At 39.0% G+C, this 23,123-nt stretch overlaps 1 protein-coding gene across 5 annotated transcripts in view; it reads right to left on the minus strand.

Moving 5' to 3' along the window:
* The window catches only part of ZFC3H1 (zinc finger C3H1-type containing), a 41,719-nt gene extending 28,347 nt beyond the window's left edge, over positions 1-13,372 (minus strand). For 2 of the 5 annotated variants that reach the window (XR_007779803.1, XM_050984345.1), the window contains exons 1-7: positions 12,702-13,371; positions 7,994-8,410; positions 4,441-4,505; positions 3,986-4,184; positions 3,578-3,804; positions 1,876-1,999; positions 214-311 (exon numbers count right to left, since the gene is read on the minus strand). Coding sequence is in view for 4 of the 5 variants with exons in the window: in XM_050984345.1 (XP_050840302.1) it covers positions 214-311; positions 1,876-1,999; positions 3,578-3,804; positions 3,986-4,184; positions 4,441-4,505; positions 7,994-8,410; positions 12,702-13,290 (1,719 nt within the window). In the remaining variant the exon portion in view is untranslated. Of the gene's footprint in view, positions 1-213; positions 312-1,875; positions 2,000-3,577; positions 3,805-3,985; positions 4,185-4,440; positions 4,506-7,993; positions 8,411-12,701 lie in introns of all 5 variants that reach the window. The other 3 variants (XM_050984366.1, XM_050984355.1, XM_050984349.1) reach the window with 3 other exon arrangements.
* Positions 13,373-23,123: the final 9,751 nt, after the last annotated feature.

The raw sequence follows: 23,123 nt of genomic DNA on the forward strand, positions 1-23,123 counted from the left end.
ATTTCAGTACAATAGGGAAAACCTCCATTAACCAACAACTGCACCAGCCAAGAGGCAGCTGAAATAAAGAATTTTTTAAAAGCAACCACAAGTCTAACAGATAGTTCAAGGGAATCATTAAACAGAGTATAGTAGCAAAACCAGAATATAGATTTAATCCTAGCTTTAGCATTAGAAATCAGATACAAAATGAGAATTATCAAGGTTACTTACTGGAATTGGAGGAGGTAGTGGCAAGGAAATTGGTGGTACTGGAGGTGGAAAATATCCTATTGGACACTCAAAGAAAGGAGGCTGAACTGGGGAAGAAGCTGTAATTAAAATACTGTAATTAAGATATCTGACAGGTATTTATTAAACAACAACTCATGCTTTATGCTTCAATTGATCTAATGGAGTAGAAAGAGACAAACGTTTTTACGATGCACTAATTCAAAGGTAACACCAGACACAGCACAGTGCCTTTTCTTTACATGTATGTGTATTTTTTAAGAGTAGTTACGTTTTCTTTTTCTGTTTTACATACAAAATATAAGTACAGCCAACCAGTACTGCTAAGGTAATGCAGCCCTCAAACTGAATTTAATTTGCAAGAATTTACCTTCTCAAACAAGATATCTCAGTAGCCTGATTACAGGCTACCAAAAACACAACACAAGGCAAGACAGAAGCAGACCCAAAGCACTGCTGATAAATTCTGAAACATTGGACAAAAAATTGAGATGCTTTATCAAGAGAGATTTGTGTAGCTTACACATACAAAACACCAGGTGTATATTTTAACAAAACAATATATAAGGAAGGCTGACAAGAAAGGAGAAAGAAGAAGCAAAAAAAACCAAAAAAGGGTAGAAGATGAAGAGCAAGAGAAAAAAGTAGCCAATCAAGTACTATGCATAATGAAGTTTTCTTAACTCTCTTCATGTTGAGATGGAACACAGAAACCCAACTACCTAAAATGCACCTCAGACTCAAGAGTCAATAAATCATTTAGGCTGGAGGAGACTCCTGGAAGGTGTGACTCAGCACAAGCGCCCAAAGCAGGGCTGCCCCCAAAGTCAGGTTGTCAAGTTCCAGGTATATTTGACCCTGGAGATTACACAACATTTAAACCAGCGCTAGTGTTTGACTATCTTCTATCTAAGCAGAATTTGTTTTGTTACAATTTAAGTGGTGCTACCTGTCTTTCTGCTGCCATTTGACTGACAAGTTAGGCTCTGTCTTGTCTGTAACTGCCCACTACGTAGTTGAAGACAAGAGCAAAATCCTTTGTGAGCCTTCTCAACACAAATGCAGCTTTCTCAGTCTCTTTCTGTAAGCCAAGTGCTCCAGTCTCTCAATGAACTTTATGAAAAACAAGCCTGAAACAGTTTTCCTTAGTCAAAAAGGTCTTTTGCTAGGCTCATTCTAGAATGTCACTTGGCCAATTTTCTGGTTTCACAGTAGGAGAATCTCATCAGTGATTAACAGGCCCCTCCAGCCACTGACCCACAACAGTCACAGCGCCACAACCCAGGCTACGGCTCGCCTGTCACCCAAAGCCATACTGCCGACCCACATATCACCCAATGTCCACTGGGACCCCCAGGCCCTTTTTTTGCAAAGTTGCTGTCCAGTCAACACCCTGCAAAGCTGTTGGGAATATACAAGCAGACACCTACAGTACTGCAATGAGCAAAATATACCCTGAAGACCTTAAAAATCCCACTACAGCAGAGATGAAAGAGTCAGCATTAACACAATTAGCTCACCTTAAAATGTTAGTTCTATAATTCAGACAGCTCAAAACACTTTCTTTCTAGAACAGTGGCTTATTTCCTACATTTTAGCTATTTTTACCAACCACCATATAAGGAAACTGTAACTAAGTCTTACCTGGTGAGTTAGTTTCACTGTCTGTATCCATAGCAACTTCATCATAATTATCATACTGATATATGCCTCCTGCACTCTCTGTAGACTGCTTATCCAAAGACCATCTCAAGTCTGTATCTGATGACTAAAAGACAAAAATGTATTTTATTTACCTGGTCTTACATCATTATTTCAGAGTAAACCACTAAGAAATAAACTCTGGAAGAAGGCCCTTAGAATTTTTTCTTCTAATTGATTTATAAATACAATTTACTTATCTTGTACAAGAATTAAAAACTGAGTATTAACATTTTAATCAAATCCACTGCAAACAGCAACTAGACAAATCCACAGACAGTTTTAAAACTGTATCTCTTCCAGGATGATGGGGTGGGGGATGTTACGATACATGGAAACAATTTTTATATACCTTTTAGGTTATTATATATCTCATAAATGGACATGGTTATATATTTCTGAAAGACTGCAAGTGAATTAAATGCACTATTATTTCTGGTAATCTGCCATGGCAACTACCAAGAATGCTTGAACTACCCTTGCCAGAAACAACTCTCAGGTAACGAATCTTTTGATTGTCCCAGAAGGAGCCACATGCCACACTGAGACAAACCCAGAGACCGTCAACTGATAAATCAGATTGTTAAAAGTTCTCCTAACACTGTACAAATGCCAATCAATGTCCAGGACTGACAATATGCAGAACACCTAAGTATGACTTCGCAGACTCCCTAACTTGTATTTTTCAGAGGCATACAGAAGACATTTTAGTAGCTTCTAGAATATCTACTGTTTACAGTCAAACATTTTTAATCTACATTTTCCACTCAGTATTAAAATAAACATGATTCTTCTACAACATGACCTCAAACAGGGAGCCTCAATTCCCTTAGATGCTGTTTTTTCTCACAGCATTAGTAGCTCCAAGCACTTGAAGCACCCAGCTCCAATGGCTGTACTGCTTCCAGGCTGAAAAGAATAAATGCTATAGAAACAGGGGGTTTTTTTCTGTAATGTACCAATGTTTTAGAGACGGGCATTAGTTACTCAAGTGCCTTTTGCTAATCTCAGTATGAGATAACAAGAACAGCCACAAGGATATGATGACCACTGCAGTAAATCTATTACTTGATCAATTTGACACTATGTAAAGTTAAACTAACTATCTTTTGTCTTGGTCTATCTTATGCATCAGCAAAATAGATTAAATACTACATTGAAAAAATACTACAAAGCGACCAAGTCCTCCAATGACATTTTGAAAGAAGCAACCCACTGAAGTTGTATACACAGAAAAAGTCTGAAAATGTGGGGAAGAAAATATTGAAATCTAAAAGAAGAACGCCAAAGAAGTTTCACTGATTAGTTATTGTTAAATTGCAGGCTGCTTTTTGATCACTATGTTCAAAATGTCTTTAGAAGAAAAATGCTTTAGCATTGACTTGCAAAGGTACAACTCATAGAAAACTGATTTTCCAAATTGAAAGGGAATGCTTGTCTAGCATGGGATTAAAGCACTATAAACACTGAAGTACACTGAGCTTTTCTTTCATTGATATATTTTGATTATTCTAGGGGTGGGGGAAGCAGGGAGAAGAATAGGGGGATTCAGACAGGATGGGGACACAAAACCAGGTGAGGCAAGACAGAAATCATTCATGAATCCTAAATGTAACACCAGAACACCACGTAAGAAATTTCTTACCCTGCTTCTTGATCTCCTCTTTCCTCCAACTAGCTTCATAAATCGATTGTACTGCTCTTCTTGATTTGAGAGGTCCCTAATTTTTCTTATTTCTTCTTCTCTCTTTCTTCTCTCTTCCTCTTCTTCTTGTTTCCTCTGGTCTTCCTCTTTCTGCCGCCTGTCTAGTTCCTTTTGCTGCTGCATCTTCTTTGATGTCTTTGTCTGCTGCTTCCTCAAAGTTTGCTTGCCTTTAAATAAAAAAGTTTGTGATTAACACCATCTTACCTAATTGGTAGCACCTAATCCTAGATTCTTCAAGAGCTTTGAGTAAATGTGAGAGTTTAGAATGACTATAGGCTCATTGCCCACATTAACGTTTTTTTTAGGCCATGCCACTGACAGCCCTTTCAGTAACATTAAACTTATTACCTGTAGTACTAGGTTTTTTTGTTGAATGTGCTTTTGTACTGGCTTTGATTTTCTGTGTTACACTTTTCGTTTTTGTTAATTTTTCCTTGCTTTCCTTCATCACCTGTTGTTCTTTTTGCTGCCATTTTTTACTAGCAGACTGAAGTGCAAGAAGCCTAAGTTGCAATTCAGACATCTCCTCCTCATCATCAAGCAGCTTCTTGAGAAAACAGAAGAAAGGACAAGACAAAAAGTCAAGAAACATAATTTAACAACTTTTTCTTTGAAAGGTCTTTTAAAATCTTTCCCCACTATTTTTACTAAAAGAAAGCTCAAAATCCCACTTTACTGGTACGTGTAATTTACTAAAAACTGACAGTTCTTATTACCAGAATGTTTCTGGACTGCCATTTGGAAAAAGCTATCAGAGTATCATAATGCAATCATGCCTCATCCATGGAGGAATATTTTCTTACCTTTTCAGATGCAACATCTGAACTGCTGAGCTTTCGCACTGATGTTTGCTCTTTGTCTTCTGTACCTTCCAAGAGAAAAAATACCGCATTTTTGAAAAAGAGGTTTCTCCTGAGACAGAGCTACATTAAAATGATACATGAATTTTAATCTATACAACACTGATACACAGTATAAAACAACAGCAGTGATACATGCAAGATCACATGAACAAATACTCATAAATTTGGCATGTCTAATAAAACCAGGACTCCATAAGCCTAAGGCAAGACTTGTCATTTCTTAGTAACACATGAACTTAGGTTCACATGTACTTCCTCAAGAAACAGAAAAACAGATTTGCAAACAAGGGGAAAAGAAGACTTCTTGTCATGTGTTTTATACCACCATCTCCTATCAGCTGCTGTCCTGAGCATCTCATATTTCACTGGAAGCTATTTTGAGTAACTGGTCATTCTTTTGCAGAATTAAATATGAAGGCCCAAAGCTGCAGTAAGAACACACTTGTTCCATTTCACACCAAAGGTAAACAGAAAAAAGTTATCATGGAATGAATGGTGGAAATGAACAGTACAGCACTGTTTTCCCACTAAAAACATTTAGATGCTAAAATATTAATTTCTTAGACATCACAAAATATAGCAACTTTTCATAATGTATATATACACTATAACATACTATATTTTACACATGTATACATAATGCTGTACATATTGCAGTATTACATAATTTAATATAGCAAATAATCAGTAATATAATTGGCTGAAAAAATAATTACGCATTTTTTATACAACCATACATGTTTATATGCATCAGACAAAGGAAAGAAACTTTAGAGAAAGATAATTTGGAGAAGCTTGGAGTTCTTTTGCTATATTACTCTTTCTTCAAAGGAAGATTGCTTCCCACTATTCAAAATGGTGAAAAATAAATTCAGATACTGTACAGCTTTAACTCTTCCTAGCACTTCATAAAAATTACATTCAGAAAGGCACTGTTTAAAGTACACCAAGACCTTATACGTAAACAAAAAAATCAAACTTAAAAAATGCTGAAGGTCTTCCTCTTTGCACATGCATGCATTTTTTAAAAATTCACATACAAAAAAGAGTAATATCTAATACCCATATGAACTATAGAAAAAAATTCAAAGAAGTTAGTATACTATGTGAAGTTCCTAACCATCCACTTCACAGGATGAAAGTAGGAAGACAGATGGTATAGTAGTGGGGTTTTTTTATGCAAGCATATGAAGGGACATTCCATACAAGTACAAATGCTCTTTCAAACCAGAAAGGGACAACACGGACACAACAAGCTAATGCACAACATGGGAAGTGAAGTAGGGAATACTGTCAAGCTGTCAGAGCACCTGAACCACAGAGAATTAATTTGAGAGACTGAAACTTTCCTAAGTTTTAAGACAATTTCCTCAACTTTTACAAGACTGCAGAAATATCTAGTACACTATGTAAAAATAAAATGTGAAAATCAAATTTTGCTGATTTCCCAATACATGCAGCAGGTATTGTGGCAGTAAAGAGATTAATGTAGTATATATTCACTTAATACACATGAATCTGCAATAACTCCAATTAGCTGCATTTTTCTTTGGAAGCCTGCCTTAAGACGTCATAAGCATTCACTCATACATAATCTGTCTGCTTTCAGATCATTCACATATCATAGATTTGCATATCATGCAAAAATCAAACGCTTTTAATATGCGTATTACAGCATCTATTTTTCACTATCATAGCAACTGTATTACCAACTTCAGTGCTTTTAAGTTTGGAAACTGGATTTTTGAGACTATTTTGCTTTTTAAATACCTTTTTCATTCCTGTCCTGCTATGTTCTCTACCCAGAGACTACTAGTTTTTCTTTTATTACCAAAATTAGTTTTAGTCATATGTGTCAATAAAATCTGTATGACCTCTTAAAGAACACCAAAAAAAACTATTATTAATGGGAAACATGCAAGGGGGAGAAATTACCTAGAATGAGGTGGTTTGACTACTAATTATCAGTTTTCTCTTTTATTTTCTTTACAAGATCTGTCTTGTTCTGAAGTAATTCATAATGACTTTCAATGCTTTAGTCCTACCTTTCTTCATATTGCTGCCAATTACTCACCTGCATTCTTATTCAATCCATTAACTACTTTGTCTCTTCCCACTCAAATTGATAGTTTACACACACTGGCAAATTAGTGAACACCAGATGACAAGTGATAGCCTCAAGCACCATCCTCAACCACAGCAATCACTTACTAGAAGGACATGCAGCCTCGAGAGTAGGAAGCTTAAGTCAGCTGCCTCATTTTGCTGCAGACTTAAAAGTAAGCTCAAGTGCTTTTAGTACAGGCCAGGTGGATATGATCACTCACTTTTCAGTAACTGGCTAATGCATCTCAGCAACTACCCTTTTTAGTCAGCAGCCCACAACTATCTTAGACAAGACATTAATACCCTACCCTTTGGCTTCACTTTGTCTACAAATCCTTTCCATTTCTGGCCTATGATTTCTTGACTACTTGTGAATATCAACAATGACCAAAGTAATTATTGTGAAAATATCCCATGGTGTTAATAACACCAAGGTTGTGGGTTTGATCCCTGTATGGAACATTAACTTTTTAGAGAGAGACTTGATAATCCTTGCCTTCCAATTCAGAATATTCCATAGTTCTCATTTTACACTTAAGAAACACATAAAGGTGAAATGCAGAAAAAGCGGTCTGTAAATCTTCTCTTTTCAGCTAAAAAAACCCCACAGTTTTCTTCTGCAGAGAAGAAGGCAAAAGCAGAACTAAAACTTTCAGTAGAAGGTCAATGATTTCTGCTGTTGAACAGCAATTGAAATGAACAGAAATTGAAACCTTCAAATCTTGTCCTCATGTTCTCTGCCAGTCAAAGAAAACACATTGTTTAAAATACAAATCCAAAGCAAAAGCTTCCAAACATGTTTATGTAATTCAGTGAACTAAAAAACACAAGAGTTAAGTACATTAAATCTTTAACTTGTAACTTTTAACATTTTAATTACAGTAAAGTTTTCCTCAACACCTAATAAATACAATAGGTAATAGTGATGTCTTAAGTTTTTAGCTTTCTTTTCAGATTCTGCGCTGCCTAATGTGCAACTGTGAACTTCATATAAAGTGTAACCAAGTTGTCTTCACAGTATAGTTAAACAAAACAATCCTTTTCCAGCCCAGAACCATCGCAGCTTCAGGCCCAAAAAGTGTAAACAACAGCAAATTGAGGAGAGCAGTCTGGGAGGATGGGACTTCAAAACCTGAAGCTGTAATTGGACAATTGACCCCAATTTGTAAATAGACCAAAAATAAAACTGCAAACCAAGCGTCCATCTTAAGGGGAGCCACAGACAGGCTCTTACTCTGCCTAAAGTGTATCCTTTGAAGACCTTTTTAATAAATACCTACTTTATTCCTTTAACACTGTCTAGCCTCTGTTCTAGGGAGACTCAAGGCATCAATAACAAGCAAATAGAAATTCACAAGCTAAAATAACTTTGCAAGTATTTCTTTACCTTGGCCAGATTCTGCTGCTTCAGATTTTTGCGAGGACTGCTTCATTCCTTCTTTGCCTTTTTTCAATCTGCTCCTCTCAGCTGGAGTAGGCAGTTTTTGTCTGAGAGGTTTCAGTTCAAATGCCTGAAAGCCCATAACCGGATTTTTCTCCTCGGGAGGTCCTTCTTTTACAGAGTCCGTTTTAATACTGTCATTTTCTACAGTTTTTTGGTCCTCAGTGTCCACTTTTTCACCATCTTGTTTTTCATTTTCTTCCCTGTTGCTCAAAGCTAGTCTTTCATCTTTATTAATGTGTTCAAGCTCTAATTGTATCTGCTTATACTTCAAGAGCAGATCCTCAAAACTTTCTTCCACAGAGCTTTCATTTTTAGAAGAGTGGTTCTGCTTTCTAGATGGGGACCTTCCAAAAGTTTTAGCTGAATTACGGGTCAAGAAATTCAAGACAAGAACTTGTATAATCTTAAAGCAGTAGCAATATTACCCCTGAAGACCAATTAAGACAAATGTAACTTATGACCATTCTCACATATTTTACCTTAAGGCTAGTTTGAAAAATATCCTGAATAAATACAAGCAGCATGCAAAAGCTGTAGCCTTTATTACATATTGACAAACATTTTCTCAAATAAACAATTTCAAATATCCTACTTATAACAAGAAGGTCATGAATTGCTAAGTCTCATCTCTTACTCACATCACCCTCCTGAAACAACAGCTAAAATGCTGAGATGGTTTTCTACCATGGAAAGTCAAACTTCCAGAACTCATAACTCCAGTACTGACTTGCCATCTGACATTCTGAAAAAGACAGATTAGATTTCTTCTTACTCATTTTAGACTTTCATAAAATGCCACATCTAGCCAATACTAAGTTTGGCCATAGCACAATTACACACTGCAGTAAATGCAGTTCAGCAAATGAGGTAAGGCACAGAAGAATCAATGAAAAACTGAAGGGAATAAAAAAAGGTAACAAAGACTTGTGATCAAAACATTCAGGAATGCTGAAGACAACTGGGAATTACTAATTACTTAAAAAAGTTGAGCTATGAATGTTCAAGGCAAGCAGCAGAAATATTCTTAGGCACCTCCACCCAGAACAAAGTTGTCACTATTACGTCACTATCAACTCCTCTTACCTTAACCTGACCCTTGAAAACGATCACATAAAATAATCATGCTCAAGGGGAAATCTTTCAGGATACAGAGTCAGGTTTTACTCATTTGACTCACAGTATCAACCCCACTGTGATAACGGCTGACTCATACACCCAGTTACACAAAATGCTTTTTCAACAACATCATCTCTTAAAACAATAAACAGAGTAAAACCAGAAGCTAAAATAAGTGTCCTCTGAACACAGACATACTGAATCCACAGGAAAACGTGTTTGTCTTCTGCTCACAACAAGCATCGACTACTTGGATGTTTTGCTGTTAAGTTCTAACTTTAGTATGAAGAATGTCTGTAAGTATCCTGCAAAAGCTACTTCCGTAATACCAGGAAATGTTTTGCTATACAGTGCTTTCTCAAGTGTCAGCACAAAAAGCAGAAATCAGCAAAGATAAACTACATAAAATCCAAAAAGCAAACAGCCTATAAATATGTCTAAAATGCTAAAAGCTGTATGCAGTATAACACCAAATTATGCAATAAGCATACCTGCTAAATTCCCTTCCAACATATATCTACTTCCAAAGAGCCAGCTACATTTGTATTTTCCTAAGTCACAAGGAATTTTGAAGCTTATAAGTCTAACTGCTATTTGCTATTGGAATACTTAAATAGCTTCCAAAGTCATCTGGAGATGGAAAACAAGACAGTTTTGAGGTGATTTTTTTGTGCTCAGGATAATACAATTACTAGAAGCTCACACTAGAAATTCTGTGGTTCACTTATGTAGAAAAAATTTTTTTAGTGCTTCTACACATAGAATGCAAGACTCTATGAAGTGCTGTGAAAGGTAGACAAGCATGTACACATTAAACAAATGCACTTCAACCAACTCAAGAGAAACTTCATCCAAGAACCAAAAGGAAGAAACTGGGAGTTAGAAATGAAGAAAATTGTACACTGTAAAGAGTTCAGAATTCAATGGAAACGGGAAGTTCCATAATGGTTCTGTATTTCAAATTCAAATTCCACAATTCTCTATGCAAGAATTCCTAGAGAATTACTATATATGACATTAACACTAAAGTTGCCAAGAATTGAAAGAAAAAGCCTAATAAAAGCTAACCTCCAAAAAAAGTTACAGGAATTCTTCAAGTGCTCCACTTTAAAGAATATTCCTTACTCCACTTACATATATATTCCTACAAAACATGGTGCAAAGCACAAGTTCCAAGTAAACAATCCCTGTCTTACCAGACTGTCATGGTTTACCCCCCGCTCAGCAACTTATTACCCCACACTCTCACTCCTCCCTCCATTCCATGGTGGGACGGGGAAAGAACTTGGAAAAAAGAAGTGTGGGTTGAGGGAACGTGGGCTGAAAAAAGAATAGTTTAATAATGGAAATCAAGTAAATAATAGTAATAATAATGAAAATGGAGATAACAAAAGACAGTGGAATAATGCCCAAGGAAGGGGAGTTATACACAATACAATTGCTCACTACCCACTGCAAGATGCCCAGCTCAGCCCCAGGCAGCAATCAGTAGCTCTCAGCTAGCTATACACTGGGCATGACATTCTGTGGTATGCAGCACTACTTTGGCCAACTTTGGGTCTCAGTTTTGCACAATACCAGCTTCTTGTGCACCTCCTCACTGGCAAAGCATGGGACGCTGGAAGTCCATGACTTAGTGTAGGCACTTCTCAGCAACAACTAAAACACCAGTGTGTTATCAACATTATTCACACCTAACACCCAAAACACAGCACTGTACCAGCTACTAAGAAGAAGCCCAAATTAGGACTCAAGACACTTAAAACATTTTATTTTCCAGGGGGAACTTCAGATACCATTCCAGGCCACAAGCCTCCTTCTACCAGTTGATATGAAAGCCTCCTCTGAAGTCACATGCCAATGAACTACAGCAGTACTCTATTAATGTTAGCAACGTGGAGGTACCTTAGCATTTATTAGTTCTCTAATGTTGACTGTATTAGGTGGCAAAAATGTTAAAAAAAACCAGAAAGTAACTCATATTGAGGGAAAATCATGGACCTTCCTTAACTATATGATCCATAAACAACTGAATGTTCACTTATTAAAGAGTAACAGAACATCCTCCATCTACCATGTTTCAATAGATACATAAATCTTAAGTGCCAGGAATTAAGAACACTTTCAACATCCTCATGTTCTACTTTTGGTTTGAAAATGGAATTATTTGTTTCTGAATCTCTTTTAATTAAGAGAGAAAAGGAGACTGCATCAGTCTCATTAAGAAACACTGCAAGTTCTGTTTAGGACAATCTCCACATTTGCCCTGCAAAACTCCTTACACAGAAAGTAACCACTTTCAGGTACTCAAAGCAACACTGCAAAGAGACTTGAAAATTATTTTCAGCATTAGAATTGTCATACTGTGAAACCCTGAGCAAATCACATCTTCACTCGCTGCCTCTCAAGATTAAACCCTTCAATGAAGGGCTCCAATGAAGCCTTCAATAATGCTGCAACTTGAGACTAAATAAAATCATCTCTATTGCTGATGTATAGATTCCAACTACATTAAAACAAATAAAAAAATTAATTACATAAATAATAATCTTGTATCTAAAACAAGATCCAAGAGACCCAAGAAATCAACCCACGCAGTTGTTTCTAGCAAAAAAACATCCTTTGACTATTGATATGAAGGACAATAGAACACTGTAAAATTCTGGAAAATAGGATTTAATCATTATCTCTCTTGCTCACTGGTTTTTCTACTCATCTACATTTTCAGTTAGGCAACAATGCAGTCAAGTACAAAGCTGCCTCAAGCTACACTCAGCATCAGTTCTTTACGTTACTTCCTATAGCAGACAAGAAAAATTAGGGAAGCTTTTCCCACCACTTTTGCAATTCCTGCTCCTAAAAGGACAAAATATCAGAACTCTTGTAATGAATCACCTAAACTCTTAAGAGCAATCAGTGAAGAACATTCTACAAGAAAATGGTGGGTATGGCTTTCATCTGAATGCCCACCCAAACTACAATTTGTGCGTGCAAATCCACTCCAGCTTAGCTAAAACTGACCAAACCTAAACCTATGTGTAATAGCCTCTGAAGAAATGAAAGTGAAAATGAAAAAAAACCTGTAGATCCTTCATTGCCCAATACAGTAAATTAACAAGCTTAGGGTCTTAGCTTTACAATTGTGACACTAATTGTACATATTAAAACTGCCGCACCAAAGACTGACCCCACTTCACAATATTTGCTCTTGGGGCTACAAAAGCAGCCGCCCGGAATCCAACCGACAAAAGCTTCCTTTCAGGCTATGCTTTTTTCCTTTTTCCCTACACCCGACAGATCGGCCAAGCCGCAAGCCAGGCCACGGCAGTAATCCGACTTCCCAGCAGCCTCTCCTTAAGCACGGCCGGCTGTCCCGGCCAACCCCGAGGATTAGCTTGGGAGCCTCCCTCTCCGTTACTGCTGCGGGAATCCCACTGTCCGTTCCCACGGCTTTTGGCCACGTAGCGCAGCACGGCCACACCCAGGCCCACCGCAGGAGCACGGGCCCCCCACCCTGCTCACGTCCCAAGGATACATTTCCGAGGCGAGGGCTCCCTCCAGCCCTGGCTGCTACTGAACCCGGCGCCGCCTCCCCCTCCGGGCGGCCTCCCCGGAGGGTTGCCCGGCCGATCGCTGCAGCCTCGGCTCCGGCCCCAGCGCCCACCGCCCCGGTAGGGCCGGCCTCGGAAGCGGAACCGATCCAGGGCGTTGTGGCTGCGCTCCCAGAAGGAGAGCCGGGGGCCCGTGTCGGAGTGCGAGCCCGGCGGCATCCGCGGCGCCGGCGGGTGGGAGCGGAACGAGTCCTTAGGCCGGTACCCGCCGTGGCCGTGCACGTGTCCCGTGTCGGGCGGAGGCTGGTGCCGCGAGCGCGGGAAGGGCCGCCCGGGGGAGGACATGGAGCCGCTCCCGTGGAGCCCGGGGGGCGGCCGGCGCCTCGAGTACGGCCTGCTACTGCTGCTGCTGCTACCGCCGCTACCGAAGCCGCCGGCGGGCTCGGAGCCGCCGCCATAGGGCCCGAAGCCGTTGTTGTCATCGTCGCTGATCTCGCCATCCTCCAACTCCCCTTCCTCCTTCGGGGAAAGCCCGCTGGGGTCGGGCGCGGCCGCCGCCTCCGCGGCCGCCATGGGCCCACGACAACGGTCTCAGCGCGCCCTGCGCCCCCTCCGCTGGCCCGCGCGGACTCTCGCGAGACCACGCCCCGTTCCCTCCTGCCTGGGAGGAGACAGAGTTGAGATGCGTAAGAGAAGAAGCGGCTCGGGACAACGCCCCTATTGCGGGGTATTCTGGGTAATGTAGTTCCCCGCTCGGGGTGAGACCATGCAAAGCACGGCCGGTGCCTCAGCCAATCGCGCGGCGGCGCGCGGTCCTCCATGTTGGTAGACAGGGTGGGAGGGGGAAGGAGGCCGCCATCTTAGCGAAGGGCTACGAAGCTGTGTTGGTACGGAGCGGTGGCATGGCGGCCGGCTGCCCTGCCCTGCCTTTCCCTCCCTTCCCCTCCCCTCCGGCGCGGGACGATCAGTGGCAGCTCCCTTTAGCGGAGGTTGCGGAGCTTGGCCCCCTGGGTGCTCACTGGGGGTGCTGGATGCCATTTCTCTCTTGGTGCGGCCTGTGCCCTGCTGCTCTCCACAACAGGCTGCTAAAGGGAAGGCAGCGGGTTCTCAGGCATTAACCCCCCAGAAGCCTCCAATAGCTAAACTAATGTTAAAATCTTTAAGAAGGAGGTTTCTGCAAAGCTTTCCAGAGCTGTAATTGCCTATAAGTTCAGTGCCATAATGCCTTCAGCGATGTAAGTGACAAGTGAGCATCAGTGAATGTAAAACAACTTCATAAACACCTTCAATCATTTGTTTTATTTTCATATCTCTAAGTAGCATTCTGTTGCTACCTGGTTGGTTGTTGAGGGATGCAACATCCTGCCAAGACTGCTGACTGGAGAGCAGTGATGACTTGTGGAGAAAAAAACTCATTTTAAATAAAGCTTTTCTAAGTCAGATTGGTGTCTCCTGTAAAACTCTCAAACCCTGACTTTAAAAACTGAGAAACCTGAGAGATTCCTTTGAATTATGCATGCTAAATGTCTTGGCAGATTTGCCATGGTTTTCAAACTTGGAGAAAGATGGCTGCATCTTCATGCTTTTCCTGAGAGTGAATTATTAAGATGTTTTGTAGGGTATTTTTTAGTGAGTAACATGCTATGAAATCACAAGCACCAAAATAAAACTCAGTATCATGTTGCTGTTTATTTCCCCTTGCCTTCCTCTCTAGACTTCATTTAAATCCAACAAGAATAGAGAGAGCGGATAACGCATATGCTTTGTAAAGTCCAAAATGTTGTGCCAAACAAACTTACTTTTCTTTGCTCAAAACACTTTTCACCCTCTTTTTTTTTGATCTAACAGGACAAACTGTATGACTCAAAATAGATGCCATTGCAGTGACTTCATACAAAACAGGGTAGAGTAATGGAAGGTGTATATCATATCCTAAATTTCTCAATTTTTTTTCTTTTTAAAACAATGTGCATTCTTTGAAAACGTTTACAGGGAAACAAGTTAAAGGTTTGCTGTTTCACTCTCCTTCCCCAGCCCACATATACATCATTCTACATTAGAATGCCCTTGGTGTCAATACTTCTATTCAAATTGTTGCTATCTCTAGGAATCAGGCTTACGTTATTTTACATATCCCACAGTACTAAAAACATGCAAATATTACATAGGACATACTGAAAACTTCTTCAAGTAGCAGCTGGAGGTCAAGCATGTTTTTAAACATTGCTGGTGCCTATGTCCATGTCTGAAATCTAATCCACTGTAGATACAAAGCAGTTTCAGTATCACTGTATGGAAGCTGCAGAAATTTCCCTCCCAGCACACGTCCTTACTTAGGCATCCCAGAGCTTTGCATATATCTGATTCCAGTTGCATTTGAACAGTTACCTTTATTTTTAAGTGTTTTCATGCACCAGTAGGAAATTAGTATCAGTATCTTTTAGACAGGAAAAGAAAACATTTATAGAACTGTAAAAAATTGGCAACACATCAGCTCTTTTATGGGACATTACCCTGACATTCCCACTCTATTGATTTTTATTGTATGTTTGCTTACTGTTCATCCAACAAGTGTGCTGAATTTATTCAAAAATGCTATATGATCTGTATTATAAATTTCTATCTCAGAGAAAACTTAACCATCTGCACTTAACCATCTGTAAAAGAATACCCTGAGAATCTTCCAGTGGTTTTGTATATCCTGTGGTATCATATGGCCCTTCTTTCATTTCAGTCATCGGATATTCCTAGCTTTTTGCTATCATCCAGGGTTATCACTTGAGTAATTTTAAATTTTCAGAAAGAGGCAGATTCACCACAGTTAATAAATAGAGAAATTGAAAGTGTTAAATTCTTTTCTGTACAGGGAATAAAAAGGCATGTGTTAAAAAATGTGGTTTTCTGATGGTTTTGCTACCTACACATTTGAACAAAGGCCATAAACATTTGAAACTGCAAGGGAGCTGCCATTCAAATAGAAAACATGAAGAAACTTCCTTGCTTATGACATGAGTAATAGAAAAAGAATTTTTTGTGAGGTTTCATTGAAATGTGTGAACTTAAGAGAAAAAAGAAAGAAATTTTATTTTAGCTGCATTTCACTTCATGACTGTGAAACAGATTATATTGCTGCTAGAGAAAAAAAATGTATTAAATAGTGAATATATTTTCAGTAAAGGACAAATAGAATAATTTACAATTGATGGTACATTTTAGTCCAGGAGCACAGAATTTAACTTGTTCCAAAGTTTGAGGCAAGAAATTAGTTGCATGTTTACCATGTAAACTGCATTCAATGATAAAAAGTAAAGTAGGTTTTGTTTTTACAAAAGCACAATCTTAGTTACAAGAACTTGGCCAGATTTCAAACATATAAGTCATTCAGTATTTTTTGGTACTATAATATTTTACTTAGGCTAAAATTATTTTTGCTCTTCTTGCTTTGCAAGTGTCAATTACTGATAGGTTTAGGGTAGATCTCCTAGTTGGTAAGGTAACAAAGATAAATATATTATTTGCATTTATTCCACAGTTTTGTGGTTTTTCCTGTGGTCTGCCCGTGCCAGCTGACACAATGTCCAGTTAATCCACAATTTGACACTGTTGCACAATTGGACATAATTTTGTTGTTCTGTTTCTTAACTCATTTCTTCTGGATTTTTTGTTCTTTTTTTTTTTTTTTTTTAACAGAAAGCTGGGTGAAATCTTCCAAAGAAGAAAGCAGTTTCTACCCAATTAGGAACTTCCAACTTCAAAATAAGCACTAAGTGTAGGTAAATTCTTACTGAACATAGTCTGAACACAGTGCCTTCAAAATGTCTTGAACACAGTGCCTTCAAAATACATATGAAAGTAAAAAGGAGTAAAAATTAGAGGAGACCGTAAGACTGAAAAAAGAACAAAGAATCACATTCAAATAGCAGGCAGAGCTGCATAATGATAGAATTAAATACTCACCTCATTACATGCCTAAAGTTAATTATTTACCAAGAGATATATCTGAGCAAATTATATTAAATACCTAAAGGAATCTTCCTTTGGATGAGGTAAAAGTATGAGATATTTATATTTTACAGAAGACTATTTATAAAAGCTTTTTAAATAAAAAAGTATTCTATTATTTTTATTTTGGTATTTGTGGTGAATTAATGATAAAATACAAATCAGTCACATTGTTATGTTCTCAGACATGCACTTGGTAATGAGAAAAATCACCTTTTTATGACTGCAATTATTCAATACCTATCAGTTACTAAAAAAGACTTTTTTAAAATCTGGAAGATGTCAAAATGTGATTTTAGGTTTTCACCTCAAGTATTAATAGTCTGATGGAAGAGCTGATTCTAAGAGTTCTGTCTTCCCAAAAGACAGAACTCTTGCATACAGGAAGCTTTTTTCTTTTGCAAGAGACTTTATTTTTAGGAACATAAAATAATCGCTGCTGATACTTCAGATGAAACACACTCCAGTAGCACTTAACTCCCTCCTGCTACATGTTGCTAAAAAGAATAGAAATTTCCTCTCAGGAACCGCAGCATCCTTTCTTGTATCCTCAGAGGTTTTCAACTGAGAATCCTGCACTGGTACTTGAGACCCTACCCAAGCTTTGGAGCAAGGAGTCCCAGAAATGAGCAACATGTTCAAGAGAAGTAAGCAAGCAAGGTCAGAAACTGAATCATAGAATTCATGCCTTCTTTAGGGCAAAGAAGACTGTAGGTTTTTTCTGCTGAGTTTGTACTTGTATTGGATACCTAATCCATGATTAACCCCAACGACTGTGGTGGGTGTGTAATGCTTTTTTTTTTTTTTTTGCATGTTTGTTGTTCCTTAGTTCTTCAAATTGTGTACAGACAGGGTTGATCACAGTTATTTATATTGTTATTTATAGAATGCAGATGTAACAGCCAAGATCGAGATATTTAACAGATCAAGTGTCTATGGTAATTTTTTTATGCTTGAATAGTACATACATAGTATGTATGTACTATCCAAGCATAAGTACATACATAGTAGATTGTGTGCAGTACTTTCTACTATTTTGGTATGTTCCTCAATGATTTTTAAATACTTCAGATATTCCTCAAAACATAAAGTCTGAAACTAAAAGCTCAAATTATCATGATTCAAAATAATATAAGCAATTATAACTTTTCTATTTGACAGGTAAGTACTACAATGGATTTGGTTCCACAGAGAATGATGGAAGGAGAATGAAGTGAAGAAATAAACTTCACAATAATTTCCTGAGATTTTTTTTCTGAAATTATAATGTAGCATTATTATCTATGTACGAAAGATACAATACCTTTCTTTTTGTTAAAAACACTGTAGAAACATATAGAAGCAATATCCTGTAATGTCCTGCAGTTTTGAGTATTGCTCTGTCCCATCTGTCATGTTCCATTTGCTTTCAAATAACAAGTGTTCCCAGGTGCAGCTAATCCCAGGTGATGGGTAGGAGTTGGAGCTTCATGCATATATCTATTGGATCAACGTGGATCAGTTCCCATCTGTGACCTTAGACAATGAATTTCTGCCTTCAAGTTTTTCCAGATTGGTTATTTTACAGACAAATTACATGCTATGGGAAACATGATGACACCTTCACTAGAGTGAAGAGGGATATTGAACACACCCAGCATTTTGAAATATTTAAGTCTTTAGCATAATGGTGGGCCAACTGAAGAAAGGTATTTTAATAGCTTATGCAAAGATGTAAAAATTTTCAACTGTTTGAGGGCAGAGCGCTCTGGATGGATATGGATCTGATGCTGTTGATCTTGAGTCCTGTGTGTGTCTCTTTGGTGTAGACTCAGGTCTGGGGTCCACAATGGTGGTACATTCAGAGGCAAGTTCTGGAAGGATTTTTTTTTTTCAACCTGTGAGTGAATAGTCTTGCCACTATTAGAGCTCACCTGTAGCTTGGATTTTTGTGGTGGATTAGGTGAGCTATGCAGTAACCTTATGGGCTTACCTGTTGCAATTTCCCATGGACATAGTGTGTGTTTTTAATCACAGTGTTCTTGATGTATGTTCAGGCCAAAGGGAAAGCATTTGTCCCTTTTAGGTTTGTTCACTAAGTTTGGCCAATATAATTCTTAAATAGATTTCTTCCTTTCAGCCCCTTCAAAGTGTAAATGCTTTGGGTTCCTAGGCCTTGACAGATCCCCTGGACTGCTGGTCCTGTGAAATGAGTCCCCTGGTCACTATGTGGTACCATGAGTATTCCAAAATGATGTGTTGTCTGAAAAGTTTCTTAGTGACAGCAGTAGGATCAGCATTTCTACATGGACAGACCTCTACCCATCCTGCTGGGTATGATTATGATTAAATAAGTGAATTTGTTGTTACATTGTTTGGACATCTGCATAAAATCCACTTGAAAATTTACAACGGAAACCCATGTCTCTGGGTGTGCTGCATCTTTGGTTTTGACCATTCATCTGATGTTATGGACCAAACAAATTGGACAAGTGCTGCAGGATTGCTGTGCTCTTACAGAAAATCTGGGGCAAACCAGGCTTTTACTGATACAATCACACCCCCTTGCCAGGGTGGGCCACCAGGTGAGTCACATCAGCAAAGAGAGGAGGAGCTGAGGTGCAACAAGGTGGTCATCTGGGAACAGCCAAGGTGTAACAGAGGACTCAAGGTGTAACTGGCACTCCTGGCGCAGCCAGGCAATGTTTTCATCTTCCCAGGTCTGAATCCTGCAAAACAGTTCTGAAAGAGAAGCAAATGGTGACTGCTGTGTAGAAAGGCAGATAAGAGCATTTACAGGAGTGTGCCAGCCAGAAAGACCCACTGTCCTTGCTGATTGATCAATTAAGGCCATTTCTTGTTTGGTATCATCATAAGGAAAAACATGAGTATAGTATTTTATTATTGCTAAGAGCAGGCAGTACTAATGCTTGCAGAAGAGCTTCAACATAGCAGCAAGGAACTGGCATAGCAGTTGTAGGGGGATACAGTATGGGTAAATGAAGGTGGTATAGAAGGTAATCTTATGCCCAGTGAGTTGCAGCTGGGCCAATTACTAAAGATTAGAAGCAGGCCTGATCTTAACAGGCCAGGCCTGTAGCCAATAAGAACAAGTGGTATAAAAGAGTAGATTGGTGGGATCTGGAGTGAGGGGAGTCAGATGACTGCTGCAAGAACTGGTAGTGTTTAGAGGAGCTGCCTGCAAAAAACATTAAGGAGGATAAAGCTCTGATGATATAAAATCCTTGCACTATAATGACATTAGACCTCATGATATCTAAGATAACAAGAGTGCAAGGGGATGTTAAAAAGCTGAGTTGCTTTCAAAGTTATCCTCAACTGTGCATAGCCCCAAAGGTATATCAGGAATCGGTGTGACACTGATGGCTAAGGAAAGCCAATGGTTCTTGCACAAGTACATATGTGCTAATCAGGACAGAAAGTCCTGCAGTTTGTACTAGAGAGCAATAATAAGTTTCCACTCCTTTGGTGAAGTACAGACATCACATCCTGGAGCTCCATCAGAGCACTGGAGCACCTCTCCTAAGAAGACTATCTGAGAGAGTTGTAGTAGTACATCCTGGAGCTCCATCAGAGCACTGGAGCACCTCTCCTAAGAAGACTATCTGAGAGAGTTGTAGTAGTTCAGCCTGGAGAAGAGAAAGTACAGGGAGATCTTTTTGCACCTTCCAGTACCTAAAGAGACTGACAAGAGAGCTGGAGAGGGACTTTTTACAAGGGTGTGTAGTGATAGAACAAGGGGGAATGGCTTTAAACTAAAAGAGGGTGGGTTTAGATGCGATACTAGCAAGAAATTCTTTATTATGAGGATGGAGAGGCACTGGAACAGGTTGCCCAGGGAATTAATGCATGCCCTATCCCTGGGAGTATTCAAGGCCAGGTTGGAGGGGGCTCTGGGCAACCTGATTGAGTGGGAAGTGCCTCTGCCCCTGGTAGGTTGGTTGCAAGTAGATGGTCTTTAAGATTGCTTCCAATGCAGACCATTCTATGACTCTGTGGATGGCCTGTGGAGCCACAGGGAGCCATCTATAAGAGGGGTTATGTCTGTCTTCTGTAGGAGACAATCTCTGATGTCATGGAAGGATGCTAAGAGTTGTTCTATGACAGCAGGGCAGTTATGGCAATCTTCACAGGCAGGGCCACAATGTTAAGGACAGGGTTAAGGACAGAACAGCAAGAGTCCTGGCTGTTGACAGGAGTTTTTGTTAGAAAATGTGTCTGTGCTAGTTGGAAATATGCTGTTTTTCCTTTTAAAAAAAGGCTGCAACAGGGTGGGGAACAGCAGCATTTAGGGGATATCCTAGAACCAGGGTATTAAGGTGTTTTTTGTTTTTTTTAATTAAAAAAACAGCTGCAATGACTTTTCATTATTTCTTTTGTTTAGATTTTATTTAGGGTTTTTTTCCATTTCATGTCTTTTCATACCAGCTGAAAAAGATCATTGGACTGTGCCACCAGGTTGCCTGATTATTTATACTATTAAACATTCCAACAAGGCAGCCAGACTTTAAAAAATGAATGGCTTTTAAAAGTGCTGTTACAAAAAGGAGTATGCATATTACTTCTCAGTTGTGGGAGAGACAACTGCTCAGTTTGCAAATTTAAAAAGATTTCTTAAACCTTAACAAAAATACGAAAAAGGACCACATAAGGAAAAAGCTGCAGCGCTGGGAACTGACCCTCATGCACACCACACAGCCAGTGTGTGTCCAAGATGGATTCTCAGTGGTTTATACCCCTGGGGTTTCATCAGCCAGCCCTGGCCCTCCCAAAGTCTGTCAGTCAGCTCTTCTTTGCCATTTATTGGTGGAAACTGCTTTTTTTGTAACTTGATTGGAGGTCAGGTTTTGCCATGCTATACCCCCTAAGCACCAAGCTTTTCCATTCCCAACTGCTCCAGGTAAGGGACACATGTGCAGCCTTCTATTTTACCTGTCCTAGAAAACCCTGGCTGTCTGATGGTCACAGGAGAATAAATAAATACAGGAGGGAAAAGGGAACTATGGGGAGAACTGAGGACATCTGAACTGCAATAACATAACTATACATCACTAAAGCTTTTATTAATATTCACACAATAGTTATCTTTTAAATGCGAGAGCCAAACATCTCATTATCCATCTATAGCAGTTGGTAGCTGTGAAGTGTTGGGCCCCAAACTGACACATAAAGAGGTGTGATATGACCCTCAGTGCCAGGACAATTTCTCAGCTTTTCTTGCAGCACTTCACTGTTATTTTTAAATGTAATCTGAACTATTAATATGTAGGAAAATTAAATTATTTTAAATGTTTTGTCCATCTCCAAACAACTTTTCTTTACACTATTTTCATGAAAACTCAGGAACCTTAACTTGCAAGGAAACAAGTTGAAGGGGATGGTAGTCACAAAGGCACAGAGGGTTGATATTTGACTTTGCCTGTTCTGCTAAATAGGTTGACTTAGATTCAATCCTTCAAGACCAGCTAGTGCTTAGGACTAGCCCACTCTCTAGCGACTTCCTGGAATCGTCTCCTCAGAGCAGTCCAGATACATCTGGAGAGTAGCTTTGTAGTGGCAATTAGTGAGAGGTCAGTGCTTCAGCTGCACACAGCTGCTATTTTTTTTTTTCCATTTAGCAGTATAAATATATAAACAAAGTCTTCAGTCTTAGTTAATGCAGAAAGGAAAGTTTCTTGGCTGGTTGTTTCAGTTCCTCTGAGGTAATGAGACTTCAGAGGGACAAAACGCTGCAGAAATCTCATTGTGTTAATTAGTAGGAGGAGAGTGACATCCATAGGCTCAAATTGACTGTATATATGCAAATGTCCTAGGACAATTCTTAAACATCATGCCATGAACCATTTCTGTAAAAGTTTCAGTACCTTATGTCAGCCAGCAGCTACTAGTGGCCTGGTTATTGTACAGAAAATTTTTCATTATTAGATATATTTGCATGTGAGCCTGTTCCAGTAAAACAGTAAGATCAGTTTTCAGGAAAAAACAAATTCAGAAGCTCTCTGTGTGACAGTTCTGACTCTGGAAGAGCTCTTGAGTTTCTCATTTTCACAGTCTTTGACAAATGTTCTTTTGGGTTTGAATCTTTGAGGGAAGGAAAAAAAAAAACCAGCTCCAGCATGCTAAAGAGGCCAACACCTAAATCAGTGTCTGACATAAGAGAAATTAAACATATAAGATGAATTCCAGATAGTTAGACATATTTACAGGTGGAAGTCTCAAATAATTAACATAAAAGCGGGCTGGTAAAGTCTCAAGACAAAAATCTGCAAAATATATTTTTAAAAAGTCATGAGCCATTCTACTAAAATAATCATGGATGTTAAAAATGTTCACTTTTTATTTATTTATTGACATTTCTTCTGAGAAGATTTTGTTTGAATCCTAGTCATTCTCATTTCTGCATC

The sequence above is a fragment of the Serinus canaria genome, chromosome 1A (genome assembly GCF_022539315.1).
Source record: "Serinus canaria isolate serCan28SL12 chromosome 1A, serCan2020, whole genome shotgun sequence".
Classification (NCBI taxonomy): domain Eukaryota; kingdom Metazoa; phylum Chordata; class Aves; order Passeriformes; family Fringillidae; genus Serinus; species Serinus canaria.